The sequence below is a fragment of the Dermacentor andersoni genome, chromosome 1 (assembly GCF_023375885.2).
Source record: "Dermacentor andersoni chromosome 1, qqDerAnde1_hic_scaffold, whole genome shotgun sequence".
Taxonomy (NCBI): Eukaryota; Metazoa; Arthropoda; class Arachnida; order Ixodida; family Ixodidae; genus Dermacentor; species Dermacentor andersoni.
Window position 1 is genome coordinate 3,037,540 of NC_092814.1, and position 17,307 is coordinate 3,054,846.

General features: G+C 50.2%; 1 protein-coding gene across 1 annotated transcript in view; it reads left to right on the forward strand.

The window, feature by feature from the left end:
* Window positions 1–17,307, forward strand: part of LOC126545625 (solute carrier family 15 member 1) — an 809,365-nt gene that overhangs the window by 733,685 nt on the left and 58,373 nt on the right. The window contains exons 16-17 of the mRNA XM_072286047.1: window positions 2,199–2,345; window positions 2,405–2,586. Of these exons, the coding sequence (XP_072142148.1) occupies window positions 2,199–2,345; window positions 2,405–2,586 (329 nt within the window). The remainder of the gene's footprint in view (window positions 1–2,198; window positions 2,346–2,404; window positions 2,587–17,307) is intronic.

A 17,307-nucleotide genomic window follows, 5' to 3' on the forward strand; every position in this document is an offset into this window, starting at 1 on the left:
GGGATCATTGACACTTATAGATTGTTAATGTTTTCGAGCGCAGCTCTTGGCTGACCGTTCCTGCGGCGAGCATCGGCGAGCGAACGAGCACAGCGAAATGTAAAAGCGAACGCATAGCGCAGTGGGGGATGAACGACGCAAGGAGGAAAGCAAAGCGGATGGCGCGAGAGCAGCGTGCGGCGGCTGCCGCGCATCCAGATGAGCGAGGCAGTCGCGCCACACTTCGCTTTGTTTACAACGTGCCGCACAACACAGACGCGCCAGGCAATATATCGTGAAATATTGCAATTGTCGTGAATTTTTCTTCCGTTGATTTTTTCACCGACTGATCACTGTTACAGAGTTATAGCTTGGCGATCTGCTCTCCGTCTTGCTGCGTCAGGTCCCTTCTTGACTCGGCCGCCACCGTGTCCTGGTCTACCCTAGATAATTCCGGAAAGCTGTCCATGTGCTCCGATACGAGGAAGTTCTCCAGCGCCTCCTTAACCCCCTCATAGCTACTGGAACAAGCCTCGTATTCGCAAGGGACGCCTTCCGTAATGGCGCCTGTTTTTACAGCGGCGTCGGCCTCGCATTTCTCACGCTCTATCTTCGAGGGTTTCGCGACCTCGCACTTTTCGTGCTCTCCCTTCACTGGCACAATTTCAGTATGTTTAAAAGGACCAACGTCGCACTCGTCATTCGGGCTTACCCTTTCGCGTTCAATAGCAATACCGCAATGGCGGAGTAAGGCATTCTTAGCTTTATCGTAATTCCTGAATTCTTCATCGGAAAGGCGGGGCAAACAACAGGGCACGCTGCAGGGAAATGCCCCAAGAAACTGAGACGGCAAAAGTCATGGTCGTGCTTTGTCTCTGTGCACATCTGCTCGAACAGAGGACATAAAACATTGGATGCTTTAAACGTCCCTAAAATCGCGCTCACTAAACCGTTCCCGTGGAACCCTGAGGTGCTACTATTGTCTTCGCATTTCTTTCGTTTCCCTTTCGCACTCTTTGCACCGTCTTATGCGTTCATCCTGCTCTTGCTTTCTCTGGTACACTTTGTCCCGCCCTATTTCAGCTTCATTTACGCTTACGCGTTCCCTCTGGCCGTGGATATACTCCCAAGCTTCCACGATCTCCCTGTAATCTCTGCCACTTGCCTCTATCGCATTGATGGCCTCCGCCTTCTTCAGCTGCTTCCCACAAGTTTCTCAGGGGATTAATTGTAGAAGAAAGGAATCTTTCAACGAGGCTTCTAATACTCTTATTACCAGAAGAACGGCGTTAATCCTGGCAACTCGCAAGGAGAAAAGGTCGTGCACTCACAATGCTGAGGTCGAAGCGCTGCGCTGACTATCGCACCGCTGCCGTCCAGTGTTGCTACCGGGGATCCGAAGATGTGTGGTATCCATTCAACCTGGAGGAGTACGTTAATGTGGGGCTGGGCTCGATGCCCAAGACATCTGAACGCACATGTTTGTATTACATTATGTACAAGAGTTTTTGCAAGTACAGAAAAATAAGATCTTCATGATCAAGTTCTAGCCGCCGATGTCTCGTAGCGTCCGTCTCTCTTTTTAACCCCTTCGTTGTGATTGTCCACGCTCCTTCCTCCAATCTGGCGTTAGGAGACAGGTGACGTCATGTTCCACCAATCGGGAGGGTAGTGGCCCTTTCCCTCTGAAGGGAGCTACGCACATCACTGTGCACGAACAGACAAGGAAGGCCACACACTGACCCCGTCTCAGGCGGGGACGCAGCAGTTCGGGCGGAGTACAGGCGATGTCGAGGATGTCCCCTCCTGACAGAGGTACTCCTGGTTGAACCCGTCTTGGCAGATCCGCCCGTCTTCGCAGAAGCTCTCATCGCAGGACCCCACTAGTGGCCATTGATCATCCCACTTGAGGATGGCTTCGATGAGGTCGTCAGCCCGTTCCCCATTATCGCGTTGTCCGTGACCGACGGTTGTCCCGGGGTAAACGGCCGATACCAACGCTATGCCATATAGCGGACGGTATTTTTCTTCAAGCCCGAGCATTGGTTGAGAACCCCTTTAATGGCACCATAAAGAAAACTAACCTAAGAACTGAACCTTTCAGTCTCATTTTCTCACCTAACAAAAATCTGTTACTGTGAAATTGACGAAAATAGGGTTTTTGCGAGAACGTTTTTGATTAGTGAAAGCTGCATTCACTTTAAATATGCTCAATGTAGGCACTGAGCGAGCCGCATGTGCCACAAGCAGCTGGACTGCACGTGTTGGCGTTGGCGCCCTGCGACCTTGCCCCAGCGCAGCTCCAAGCGGTCACCTCAGGACAGGTCATCGTGGTCGAAGATAAGCAGTCTGTGCAGCCGACCCTGGTGAGCTCGATGACGCTCTTTGTTGTTTGTTTGGTGACAGGAAATGCGCCTCTCTGAAGGTACCCACCACAAAGGCTTCCAAAAGTCACAACGGCCATCTTCTGGTTGCGTACACGCTCGAGGAGCCGGTTGAGGCCGTGATGTTCGCGGGCGACTCCGCAGGGAAGACGTACTCGGCGGCGCCTGTGCACAACCATTCCGCATCGTCATTCACTAACCCTACTGGCCTCACCCCGGGCAGGTACGCAAAATAATCATTTTGAGCGTCTCTGTAATGTTAGATGCAGCCGCTCACCGATTCAACACACATTGGTCGTTTAGCTGTCTGCAAGGTGCCTTATACTATCTATAATCAGCTTAAGTCTACAAGATGTCTTGACGTTTTCACAAGGTTTTTAAAACAGCTTGTAGCCGTGTTGAAGAAACTTTGTCGTATGTATAAGACGTCTTGTAGTCGTCATGATCATCTAATGCATCTTTAAGTTAGATATAAGATGTCTTGTGGCCGTTTTTGAAGTGGTTAAAAGAAAAACTATGTGGACCCGCGCACTGCGGGAATCAATCTACGCGAAGCTTTCTCTGCTGTTTGCGTCGTTTGTCGATAACTAGCATGGACGGTTACGGCTAATGTTTCAGCTCTGAGCGTTTAGTGCAATGCGAGAGTGGGGAGTTAATGTTAAAGGTTACTTTGCTTGCACTACTTGCGTTCATATGCGCAGCATACTTAACAAACCGGGAGAAGTGTTCGTTTGAGGTGGTGTCTTGGGCCATTCTTCATGTATTATAACAGATTGATACACACACACAACACACACACACACACACACATATATATATATATATATATATATATATATATATATATATATATATATAGAGAGAGAGAGAGAGAGAAACAGAGACGTAAGATCGAAAAAACGAAGAGAAGAAAATTATGGCACATCTTACTAACGTTTCGGCCGGATGGCCGGCCTTCCTTGGAGTCGACATTCATGGCGCGCGTCCTAGTGGATCACGCCGACGCGCGCCATAATCGTCAACTCCGATGAAGGCCGGTCCTCCGGCCGCAACGTTCGTCTTCTTGTTCTTTTTTTGGGCCTCATATCTTCGGGTCGGGCATCAAACCCTTCGTGTTATATGCACACACACACACACACACACACACACACACACACACACACACACACACACACACACACACACACACACACACACACACACACATATATATACACATATATATATATATATATATATATATATATATATATATATATAGATAGATAGATATATATATATATATACATGTATAACGGGGTTTATTTTTTAAAGTTCGGCACGCAGGACCCGAGGTAACATGTGCAGGAATAAGAAGATGAGCTTTTTGGAAGTAAGACGTGTGTAGTTAACGCTTGCGGCTGGTGGACCAGCCTTCGTCAGAGTACAGCCTTCACTGTACTTTGACGAAGCCTGGTCCAGCAGCCGAAAACGTTAAGTAAACACGTCTTACTCCGAAAAAGTTCATCGTCTATTTCCTCTATTTATTTATTTATTTATTTATTTATTTATTTATTTATCTATTTATTTATTTATTTATTTGTGGCTTTGTCGACTGGTGTTTCTTCTCTCCATTCTCTGCCTCCTCTTCTTACATCCTCTCTACCGTTCAATCTACCTTCCCTCTGGTTTGTTCCGCGTTAGTTCAAAGGTAAGTGCTGTAGTTTCTGCAATACTTTTTCTAGGGCTCCCAATTAATTAGAGCCGTGAAGAGAGTATTGTGGCGACGCTCGGGGAGCTCCAGAGGTCCTTGTGCACATTCTAGGCGGCGCAAAGGTCCAAACGAGTTTATCGCGTCACCTTTCCTCTCCGCCGCGTTCCTGCCGTGTATACACTCACTCTGAGCCACCCGCGACGCTGCGTGCCAGTCAGCAACAACAACAGTAGCAGCAGTGGAAAGCCGAAGGAAGAGGCAAAACAAACTTTGCTTTAAAAAATTTGCCTAACGTCTTGTAGTTTTCTTGTTAAGCACTTTTTATTATTCTATTTTTAATAGAATTTATTGATAGGAAAAACAGAGAGGTCGACTTGAGCTACTGCGCTCTAGTCTGCTACTCTGCACTGGGGAATGACAGTGAAAGTAGTGTGATGGATGATGATGATAAGAGAAGATGTGAGTTCTTATGTATATGAGACAGTTGCCTTCCTAGAACCGCTCGTCGAGCTTGGTGTCATGCAGAAACTTCAACAACACTTTAGTTGCAGGCATTGAAGTTTCAGTGTCAGGCCATGGGCCGAGGATAGCTTCCTCCGGCAGTGGTTGCCTGCCAACGCTGACTAGGAAACTTTCTAACGTCATTCGCTCCAGCATATATGCTGCGCAGTCGCACAGCATGTGTTCCAGTGTTTCAGGCATCTGACAGTGTTCACAATCAGGGCTGTCCGATCGGCCGATGATGTGCGCGTAGCGATGGGTGAAAGCAGCGCCCAGTCGAATCCTGTGTAGCAAAGACGTTTTGCTCCGCGTAACCTTCGGGGGCAAACAGAATTTTGCCTCTGGGTCGATCATATGTAGGCGTATGTGAATGTTGTCGCCGTGGGCTCTGTAAGCCTTTGTAAGGTCCTGCATGAGTGCCTTGATCATGGAGTTGGTGTCAGGTCGCGAGTAGGCAATCCGTACGTCATCAGAAGAAAAGAAGGCCGATCTTGCCTCGCTGTCAAAAACGTTATCGAAGAGCAGGGTATGACAAGTTCTAGTCAGTATTTACGTAACCTAGGGCCCTATAACGTAAAACTGTTCCAATATGTTTTTATTCCAATCTCCTGACGTCAAATTTGCGTAGCCGCTGACGCAAGCATCGGGCGGTCACCTGCAGGGTTATCTGAACAGACCAATCAAACGCTCTCCTCGTTCATAGGAGGTCACTTTTGTTTGCTCGAAAAATGAATAACATCGCCTACACTGAGCGGCTTGTCTTATCTAATCGGCTCACAAGAGGCGAGGCGCACGCTCAAGTGGAGAGGGATTCAATGGGGCCGAGCCACTGCACTGAAAATCGATAACCGAACGAAGAGGGGTGTACCGGCGTCTGCGATTGGTCCGCTTTCTCTTACTTAGCTTGCGGTGGCTCGTCGACAATTGCGGCGGCATGCAACGGAAGCTTAAGAATGACGCTAAAACGGATCCTCAGCAAAGCAGAGTTAGTAGAACGAGGTCTTAACCGTGCCGAAAGTGCTCGAAAACGTTACACGGCCACGCAAAGAGCTTTATTACACGCAAATAAACACATGCCCTCCGACATGTGCGAGTAGCCAGTGACTGAGCGATCGGCGGCAGCCATCTTTTATTCCTGTCAGAACGGGGCAACCTGCGGCTATTCAGAAAAAAATTCTGTTTTTTTTGGCATATTAATGCATCTTTATCGCGTACACGTCACTTTCACGCAGTGAGTTTTTGCGGTTTTTTGACGTCGCGTGAGAGGCAGGTGAGGTGGGCGCAGTCCGAAAACTTTTGACCAATAGCCGAGGGCTAATGGCGAAGAGGCGTCGAATCAGAAATAATTATTTTTCTTTCGTTCTGTCAAATCATACATAATCCGTGTGTACACGTTATATCAGTTGGGGAGCCAGCGCGGTTTTCGTGACGTCGCGTGACAGACAGGTGAAATCGGGGTGGTCCAAAAAAGTTTTTGACCAATCGCGGAGGGCTGATTGCAGAATTTGAATAGAAAAGTTTGGAATAGCTTTACATTATAGCGCCTCTAGTCCTACATTCTGTCAAATGACAAGCCCTTTAGGAGCCCATTGAGACATAAAAGCCATTTGAAAGCTCTGAAGCAAGTCGCAGTTTAGCTCGAAGGCGAAGCATCGATTGCGATAGCAAATTAGTAGACAGTTATGCGATTTATGGATAGTAGTATTATCGGCCATATAAACTTGGAAACATTCTCTTACCGACTGCATTAACAAGCATGGTGTCAGCGCGCATGGGCAAACATACAACACATCACACTCGATGACCGCGGTCACTCGCTGTCAAATCGCTGGCGTGACCAAGCTTGAACGCTGCAGCGAGTGAAGTGACCTTCGTGTTGGCGTTGGCTTCAACGCAATCAATATTTATTTCGAATGTTTGCCTAGCGGCATTGCCTATTAAATATTGACGCGTGTAGTTATCTTTATCGGGCGATCACGTTTCGCCGCCTAACAAATGTAATCGCACAGCGCGGGATGCGCCTGCATGTATCCAAAGTTTCTGGAAAGTTATCGATGCTTCTATCCGGCTGTCTGTTGTCGCCGAACCCTGTGTTATCTGATTTCATCGCGTGATGCGAATGGTGTAGAACTTTGTGGAAGGCACGCGGGTCCGAACGATTAGTCTGGAACATTCGACGACTGCAGTATAAAAGCCGACGCGCTTGACCCGCTGATCAGATTTTCGACGATCGCCGACTGCGTTCGCCGCTATCGTTGCGCTTTAAGTGTAGCCTGTTTTGTGGGCACAGGTTCGCCCAATAAAAGCTAGTTTTGTCTTTCACAGTACTGCTACTGTGTTCTTTAACGTCACTACCACGTGACATCTGGTGGAGGTGCCTTTGGTCCATGTACCGGACGCCCCCGACAAGCCGTGATCCAAGCCCGGACCGTAAACAGAGCACCAACGTAGTCACGGACCATCGAGTAAGCCGTCGTCTACAACAGCTGCCCCCGGAGCACAGACTTCTACCTGAGAAGGCCAAGAAGATTGTGGCCAAGACAACCACAATGGCTGCCCCAGTCTCACCCATCGTACTTCAACAACCCAGAGAGCCCCCTACCTTCCGTGGAGCTACGTCGGAGGATCCCGAAACCTGGCTCGAAACCTTCGAAAGGATCTCGACCTTCAATAACTGGACCTCTGAAGATAAGCTACGACACGTGTACTTCTCCTTGGAAGATGCCGCGAGGACTTGGTTCGAGAACCGGAAGTCCACCCTAGCAACATGGGACCGTTTCCGCAGTAACTTCCTGGGGACGTTCACGAGCGTTGTCCGAAAAGATAAGGCCGAAGTTCTGCTGGAAACCCGAGGCCAACTACCCAATGAGACCATCGCTATCTTCACAGAAGCGACGATCCGTCTTTTCCGGCAGGCCGACCCCGAAATGTCCGAAGAGAAAAAAGTGCGTTTCTTGATGCGAGGCGTAAAGCAAGAACTTTTCGCAGGACTAATCCGAAACCCACCGAAGACCGTAGCTGAGTTCCTGACAGAGGCTACGACGATTGAGAAAACGTTAGAAATGCGCACTAGGCAATATAACCGCCAAGTGCTCACGCCTCAGTGCGCCATCCAAGCGCTCGGCTCCGTTGATCTCCAAGAGACCATAAGGGCCATTGTGCGCGAAGAACTCCGCAAGGTCTTGAATTCATCGCAACCTCAAGTAGCCTCAATTGCAGACATCGTGAAAGATGAGGTTCAGCGATCGCTGGGAGCTCCTGAGGTGCAAGCTCAATTACCGCAGCCCCAGCCAGAAGCGATGACCTACGCCGCCGTCGCACGCCGTCAAGGTCCCCCGCCGCGACCGCGCGAGGGCCCTGTCACGCCGTAGTTCCGTCGTCCGCCACCGCCGCCGCCGCCAGCACGACCACCCGTCGCCCAGCGCACCTACGCGAGGAAGACGAACATTTGGCGCACCCCCGACCACCGCCCGCTCTGCTACCACTGCGGCGAAGCCGGCCACGTCTACCGACGATGCCCATACCGGGAGATGGGACTGCGAGGTTTCGCCGTCAACGCTCTGCGCCCGCAGCAAGGTGAACGCCCTCGCGATATCGCCGACTACCTCGCCGCTACTCAGTGGAGCTCTCGACGACCGTCGCGTTCACCATCACCAGGCCGCTACCTGTCGCCGCAGCGCCGAGGATACACTGGCCCAGCCCGGGGCCGATCCGTGAGTCCATATCCGGAAAACTAAAAGCAGCAACCGATGGAGGTGCGGTTGCTGTTCGTCGAACTGACGAAGATCCTCCGCCGCCGACGAAGACGCCGAAGACGCCGAAGAAACTACCTCGACGACATACCGACACGCCGCCGTCCCGACGAAGTGTGAAAGCAAAGAATACGACGACGAAAGACGACCTGACGACGTCCCATACCAGCCACAGGTCAACGTGACACAGCCGTGATCCGACGCCACGATCTAACTGTAACGCAAGACAAAGAACCACCGACCTCGACGTGCTTCTCAACGGCTACGCAGTTACCGCCTTAGTGGACACAGGGGCTGATTACTCCGTCATGAGTGGACACATCGCCGCCCAGTTGAAGAAGGTTAAGACTGCATGGGAAGGCTCTCAAATTCGGACCGCTGGAGGACACCTGATTACGCCGACTGGAATCTGCACGGCAAGAATTACCGTTCATGACCGGACTTACCCTGCCACCTTCGTTATCCTGCAACAGTGTTCACGCGACGTCATTCTCGGCATGGACTTCCTAAACCAACATGGCGCAGTCATCGACCTGAAGTCGAAGTCTATAACCCTGTCTGAAGACCAAGCGATACCGCCGGAGAGCTCTCGTAGTCATCATGCCTTAAGCGTGCTCGAAAGTCAAGTCAGCATCCCGCTTTGCTCCAGTATTGTCATTTCCGTCGGCACAAAAACACCTGCCGACATAGAAGGCGTCATCGAGGGCGACCAACGTCTACTGCTAGACCGTGAAATTTGCGTCGCAAAAGGGATCGCTCGACTCCACGGAGGGAAAACGGAAGTGATGCTAACCAACTTCAGCCAAGAGTTCAGCACATCAGGAAGGGCACGACAATCGCGTACATCGAGGAAATTGTGGAAACGAGCAATGCCTTATTCCTCTCAGATTCTGCCGCATCTACCCCGCCGACCATAGTCGCCGAACCAGACTTCGACGTAAATCCAAGTCTCCCCATAAGCAAGCAGCAAGAGCTCAGAAGTCTTCTCCGACGATACAAGGACTGCTTTTCGACTTCATCGAAGATTCGACAAACACCAGTTGCAAAGCATCGCATAATAACCGAAGAGTGCGCTCAACCACTCCGCCAGAGCCCTTACCGAGTTTCGACGCGAGAACGTGAAGCTATTATGCAACAAGTCGACGAAATGCTCCGCGACGACATCATCCAGCCGTCGAAAAGCCCGTGGACATCTCCTGTTGTCCTGGTGAAGAAAAAGGACGGAGCCTGACGTTTCTGCGTCGATTATCGTCGTCTGAACAGGATCACGAAGAAGGACGTATACCCCCTCCCACGAATAGACGACGCATTGGATCGGCTCTGGAACGCTAAATACTTCTCGTCGATGGACCTCAAGTCTGGCTACTGGCAAATAGAAGTCGACGAAAGAGATCGCGAAAAGACCGCCTTCATCACCCCAGACGGCCTCTACGAGTTCAAGGTTATGCCATTCGGACTGTGCTCGGCGCCTGCAACGTTCCAGCGCGTCATGGACACGGTTTTAGCAGGATTGAAGTGGCAGACCTGTCTCGTTTACTTGGATGACGTCGTCGTCTTCGCCGGAAATTTCGACGATCACCTTAGGCGGCTTGCAACAGTACTAGAGGCCATCAAATCATCAGGGCTCACTCTGAAGCCAGAAAAGCGCCGCGCCGCTTACGACGAGCTTCTGTTCCTAGGCCACGTCATCAGCGAATCCGGAGTACGCCCTGACCCGCAGAAAACAGCTGCCATCGCAAAGTTCCCGCGGCCCATCGACAAGAAGGCAGTGCGTAGATTCCTCGGCATGTGTGCCTACTACAGGCGCTTTGTCAAGGACTTTTCACGCATCGCTGAGCCGCTAACGCATCTAACCAAATCTGATGTCGAGTTCAAATGGCAAACGCCGCAGGCCGACGCATTTCAAGAACTAAAACGACGCATGCAGTCGCAGCCGGTACTCGCACATTTCGACGAAGACGCCGATACCGAAATCCACACGGACGCCAGTAGCCTAGGCCTCGGTGCTGTCCTAGTCCAGAAGAAAGACGGACATGAACGGGTGATATCTTATGCTAGCCGGTCGCTGTCAAAAGCGGAAGGCAATTATTCTACGACTGAAAAGGAATGCTTTGCCATCATTTGGGCTACAGCAAAATTCCGCCCTTACCTATATGGCAAGCCATTCAATGTCGTCAGCGACCATCACGCGTTGTGTTGGCTAGCTAACTTAAAGGACCCTTCAGGACGGCTGGCGAGGTGGAGCTTCAGACTGCAAGAATATGACGTCACGGTGATCTACAAGTCCGGACGAAAACACTCAGACGCCGACCGCCTATCACGCGCCCCCATCGATCCCCCGCCGGAAGACAACGAGGATGACGACGCCTTCCTCGGAATAATAAGCGCAGAAGACTTCACTAAACATCATAGCGCCGACCCGGAGCTAAAAGGCCTCGTCGAGTATTTGGAAGGGAACAGCGATGTAGTACCTAGGGCATTTAAGCGCGGATTGTCTTCGTTCACATTACAAAACAACCTGCTCGTAAAGAAGAACTTCGCACCAGTCGGCGCCAGCTACCTTCTTGTTGTTCCGTCAGCGCTGCGTCCAGAAGTACTGTACGTTCTACATGATGATCCAACTGCTGGGCACCTCGGATTCTCCCGAACGCTGTCGAGGATACAGGAAAGGTATTACTGGCCGCGTCTGACCGCCGACGTCGCTCGTTACGTCAAGACATGTCGAGACTCAGCGACGCAAGACAGCACCGACAAGGTCAGCAGGATTACTACAGCCGATCAAACCTCCTTACCGACCATTTCAGCAGATCGGGATGGATTTGTTGGGACCGTTTCCGGCGTCAACATCCGGAAATAAGTGGATCGTCGTGGCGACGGACTAACTCACCCGCTTTGCTGAAACTAAAGCTCTACCGAAGGGCAGCGCAGCCGAAGTGGCGAAATATTTCGTCGAGAACATTCTGCTGCGACATGGTGCCCCAGAAGTCCTCATCACCGACAGAGGAACAGCGTTTACAGCAGAGCTCACCCAATCGATTCTGCAGTACAGCCATTCAAGCCACAGGAGGACAACTGCCTATCACCCGCAGACGAATGGTCTCACGGAGCGCCTGAACAAGACCCTAGCCGACATGCTGGCAATGTACGTCGACGTCGAGCACAAGACGTGGGACGCGGTCCTGCCGTACGTAACCTTTGCTTACAACACGGCGGTGCAAGAAAGAACACAGATCACGCCGTTTAAGCTGGTTTACGGCAGGAAACCTACGACGACGCTCGACGCCATGCTGCCGCACGTCACCGACGAAGAGAATCTTGACGTCGCGACCTTTCTCCAGCGCGCCGAAGAAGCCCGACAACTCGCCCGCCTACGGATCAAGAACCAGCAGCGTACCGACAGCCGACACTACAACCTACGACGACGCTTCGTCGAGTACCGGCCCGGTGACCGTGTTTGGGTTTGGACCCCTATACGCCGACGAGGACTGAGCGAGAAGCTTTTGCGTCGCTATTTCGGACCGTACAAGATCATCCGACGTTTTGGGGCACTGGACTATGAGGTCGTGCCAGACGGCATTTCGCTATCACAGCGGCGCCGCTCACGACCTGAAATAGTCCACGTTGTGCGACTCAAGCCGTACTACCAGCGATAATGAACTTTAGGACTTCGCGTAACTGACCTTTGGACTTTGTTTCTTTTCGTTGTTTTGTTACTTATGTTTTAATAATGTCCTTTTGTGTTTCGCTCTCTTATATTTGTATCATCGGGACGATGCTTTTTAGGAGGGGGGTATTGACGCGTGTAGTTATCTTTATCGGGCGACCACGTTTCGCCGCCTAACAAATGTAATCGCACAGCGCGGGATGCGCCTGCAAGTATCCGAAGTTTCTGGAAAGTTATCGGTGCTTCTATCCGGCTGTCTGTTGTCGCCGAACCCTGTGTTATCTGATTTCATCGCGTGATGCGAATGGTGTCGAACTTTGTGGAAGGCACGCGGGTCCGAAAGATTAGTCTGGAACATTCGACGACTGCAGTATAAAAGCCGACGCGCTTGACCCGCTGATCAGATTTTCGACGATCGCCGACTGTGTTCGCCGCTATCGTTTTGCTTTAAGTGTAGCCTGTTTTGTGGGCACAGGTTCGCCCAATAAAAGCTAGTTTTGTCTTTCACAGTAGTGCTACTGTGTTCTTTAACGTCACTACCACGTGAGAATATACAGATGTAGCGGTGAGAAAACAACACCCACAATGGTACGAGCAGTCTGCAGATCGCTTTCATGATACGGTAAAAAGTACGCAGTTCTTGGTGGACTAGAATCCCGCGCTCCCTACACGCGCTGCTTCCCAACTTTGCTCCGTTTCGCGTGCGAGATTGAGCCGCGATCACCAGTTCCCCTTGCACCCGGTCGCGAAACACGCCGGAGCACCACGCCGCCTCCTCCCACGGCCTCTCCGCCACGCGTGCCAGATCGTCGGCTCCCCTCGCGTGCTTTCTTTCGCGCATACGGCGACGGTGTTATCGCCCTTGGACTTTAGACGGGACATCACGACGACGCTGATGGCGACGGCAAAAGTGCGCCTGGAGTGTCGATATAATTGATATAGCAATAAACACACTCTCCGCCCTGCTGATTGGCACCGATATTAACCGCGATGGCGCGGTTATAACACATAGTCGTAATAAAGTAATAATTCTCCTGAAGTCCATTCACCACATTATTCACGGCAGTTTCACATCATGAGAAAATTTGAAACAAGGCTTTATCAAAGATATTATATAAAAAAACTACGTGTATATATATACACATATATATATATATATATATATATATATATATATATATATATATGATCTGTTTATACCTCAGTAAACGTTTTAGAATGTACAGGGGTGGTCAAAAGTTCCCAGGTTGCCCAGCTGCAGCTCACAGCTCGCGCGGCGCTGCCATCGCAATCCCGCCATGGCGCGCTCTGGCTTCGAGCGTATGAGTGGAGAGGGATGCATTCCTCTTCCTTTCTTGCTTGCTCTCCTTGATAACAAACCAAGGGGGAAAAACGTGCGCAGCCTGCGCTAGCGGTTCAAGGCTGGAGTCAATAGCGGAGCTTGTGATCACCTAGCTTGGTGATGACGTGGCTTGCATAAGTTGTTTGTAGGTCTCGCCAGGTTATGGTAGGCTTGGCTAAGTTATTTCTAGCTTTTGCGAGGTTATGCTAAGTTGTTGTATCGGCGGGCTTGACGTTGGAAATTTTCGAGCATTCGGAGGCTGGGATCGTTCTCTCGGCGACTTGGAGCGTTCAGGCGCCGACTCTCGCGTTCCCTGGGCTGAAACTCGGGATCCTCGACTCAGCGTCGCCTCTTCTCAGCCGCAGCTTCGGCGCGGTGTTCTTGATCAGCCCGGCGGCATCGCATCGCTTGTCGCTTAGCAGTACGGCGCTCTTCCTGGGATGCCGCTTCTTTTTGGGCGTCCGGAGTTTCCATGGCAGCTGCACGTACGCACGGAGTAGAGGAGGCGAGAGGTGTGTCGCCGCGCCGGCTATTCCGACATTTTACTCGCCTGTGACGCCACGACTCCACCCTACGTACGCGGGGTGCGTGGTGGTTACCTGACTCAGCGCTTTCGCAAGCGGTAGCATGGCAGCGCGAGGCGGTGCACAGCTGGGTTGTGTTTTCTGGTAACGCTCCACGGCGGAACTGAAGCTTAAACAGCTCCGCTGTTAAAAGATACTGCGGCATGTGCCCTCAGTGTTACGACGCTGTGCCGTTCTCCAAAATGGGCTGCAGGATCAAGCATCCTTTCTCCTCACCTGAAACACCACCACCCTCACTGTTCGCTCCTTGAATTCCACTGCTGTGTAGCGCGTGTCGTAGGAGGCGGCAGTGTTCCTGAAAGTAAGGCGCCATTCTTGCGGCCATATTTAATTAGACACCACATACTCATCCGTGGTTTTCGTCTTCCTGGAAAGCAATATCGTGCGTTTTAACTTTCCATAGGTACTGCTGTGGTTCTCTCAGTCATCTGCGCAAGAAGATTCGTTGCATATGAACATAATCTGAGCCCGAAATGTCTGCTTGTGGGGCCAGAGTCCTCGTTCTCTTCGATGTTGCCAGCACGCTGCCCCCAGCCGGGTGCTACTGAGCGGGTTTACAGGCTCCTCCAATGCAACGCTAATGAACATGCTCGTAGGCTAGAACAAGCACCTAACGCGTGTTACGGTATGTTTGATAGAGTTGTGCGGTGCTATCCTACGCAGTACCTTCCATATATCAATGCTACGTCTTCGACGCTGACGCTCGTCCCTGTGTGCTCAAGAAACGGAGAGCTCATGTGCTATTAGTTCCGAGAGCGAACTACAGGGGCGCTGCGAGCGCAGCTCGCGTGACGTCAGGGCACTGACTCGCGCCTGTCTGCTGCAGTTCGGGCGGTGTCCGGGCGCCTTCTGCACTGTTCCCGTTCCTTTACACTCGTTCCCTCAGCTTGTATACTTATCGCGGTCCTCTCAAATATATTTTTGGGACGTCTTCGTTCGCAAAAACTGATTCAACGAGCTTATTTCTTAGACAACAATACGGTTCTCAAAGGCAACGCTACAGTGCCAGCGAAAGGAGCGCGGACAAGCCAATCGCGGATTTTTCAAGCGGGAATCCACACCCGCGAAAGCACAGCATACAAAAATCCAGTTATGATACCGTACTTGCCGTGGTGCAACAAATGTCACGAACGCTGGCTATATATGGCTTCCACGACAGTTGCCTTGATTTTAATCCGCTAAAACAGGTTTGCTCACGACGAGTACTTCATGGTATAATATCGATTTTTTGCGTTTCTTCACAGAAACGCTCGGCAGTAACACGAGGACTTAATTACCACTACCAGCACGATTTGCTTCTTTAACTGCTTCGCAAAATTAGGCGGTTGTTCACGTATTTGCTTTAAGTGGCGGTAATTTGAAGGAAAGCTAATTGAGGCTTACAACTGTCTGCAGAATACGAAAAGGAATGTACCAATATATATTTGCTTTCCCGTGCTACACGTTCAACTCGCTTGAGCAATTTACTGGCGTTTGTTGCTTGAGGAATATACATGACGAATCTGGTTGTCAAACTGACACAGGCTGCTCGGCTCAAATTTTTTAGTGAAATATACCTTTTGGACCGTATGGCAGGAGCCAGAAAGAAGCCGAAGCATCATTCATTAGTAGTATCAGACATATTGAAGAGATCATATTTCCCCAGCGGAGGGTCGACAATCACGTGAAATATGTAAAGCTTGTGGTGTCTTCCTTAAGAAAGTATGCGAGGTTTCCTTTAATGAACTGATGAAACGAATAGTTATCCGTTTGTATAATTAGACAAGGCTGGATCAAGACATGTTGAGGCAGGAGGGGCTTGAATTTTCATTTTCTAGGCAGCCTAAGCTGCTCTGTAGAACCTCGAGTATACTTTAGGCATTGCAATTGGCGCTGTAAAAAACTGCTTAATGGTTTCAATTCGAGGCTGTAGTGAACTGATGGCTTTCGCGAACAATGCGTGCCTCGCCGTAACGACACTCGGTTGCTACCCTTGCGTGAGGGATGTGCCATATTGCCGATAAAGGCTACCGAGGGCTACCATGAAACATTTCATCACTTCCAATTAAGTGGCTCTCCATCTTAAGCAATAAAATTTTCTTTCAGGTGATTGCTACTATGGTATTTGTGAATTAACTATGTAAATACTCTGCATGATGCGCCGTCTGTTAGCAGCCATCAGGAATTCATTTTCTGGAGTGTTGTTTCAGAGAGCGGTGAAAGTAGCAGGAAACGTTATATACGAAATGCGCGCCTCTTTCTTTTATGCATTAATAAAGCGGTCATATTTGACAAGAACAACTGACCAGAGTAATAAGAATCGTGGTGACAGCTTCGTTGGGCAGTGTCTCTCTAACACTGATAACGTGTTGACACCAAGTACCAACATTTTTCTTCCATGTAAAATGTAATGTCTCTCATAGCTAAGTATAAGTGTTTAGCAAAGCATCGCACACAACGTCTCGTGTTGAATTTGCAGACATTCTTTTTAAGCAAAATTTATGGACAGACACGGCGCATATATGCATTGCAAAATTAGTAGACCCCCTCAACGTTACATAGCTTGCGATATCCAAACCGCAAATTTTCTCGACTGACGCGCTTTTGAAGAAGCAACTGTGGTTCAGGCATGTCAGCAGAACAAAGCCGACATATCCTTCAAAAAGTTCGGCTCGAGCCACCCACGCATATGAGCGCGCTCGGCAGCCGGACGTCACACGCGAGAGGGCGCCACCGTTAATGTCAGAAAACGAACGCCTTACGTATATGAGTTTCACGAAGCGCCGTCATATGTCCAATTAATGCGCTAAGGCCATGCACGATGCTATTGAAACTTCATGTTACCTCGATTTGATTTTATCCGTTGGCCGTGTGAGACACACATAAATTCCTCATCGGAGGGGAGAGAAATAGTTGTTGCGCTGTGGCTACCTTCCTCTTCCTTGCTGTGTTTACGGTTGGTGTTGCTCTCGCTGTATTGAACTCTCGGCGATGAAGCATGTGGCTCTTCGTTGGGGAGAAGGCGCAAATCATTTTGCCTCCCTGCTGCCATTCTTGCGCACATGTAGTATGCGGACAAAAGGCGGTAAACAAACAGGCTGTTTCACAGCAAGAGACTTGCTTTCATTTCGGTGTTGACAAAAGAAAAAAAATGAAAGCTGCGAAATTAAAGCGTCTATAATATTTTACAAACTAAATATGAGGCCGTCCACAGGTGGTGGTGCTCCGCTTCGTGCGTCATAATTACCTTATTCCACATATCTGATTTGTATCCTCATCCTGCCTTACAATTAGAAATGACCCGCCGTGGTTGCTCAGTGGCTATGGTGTTGGGCTGCTGAGCACGAACGAGGTCGCGGGATCGAATCCCGGCCACGGCGGCCGCATTTCGATGGGGGCGTAATGCGAAAACACCCGTGTACTTAGATT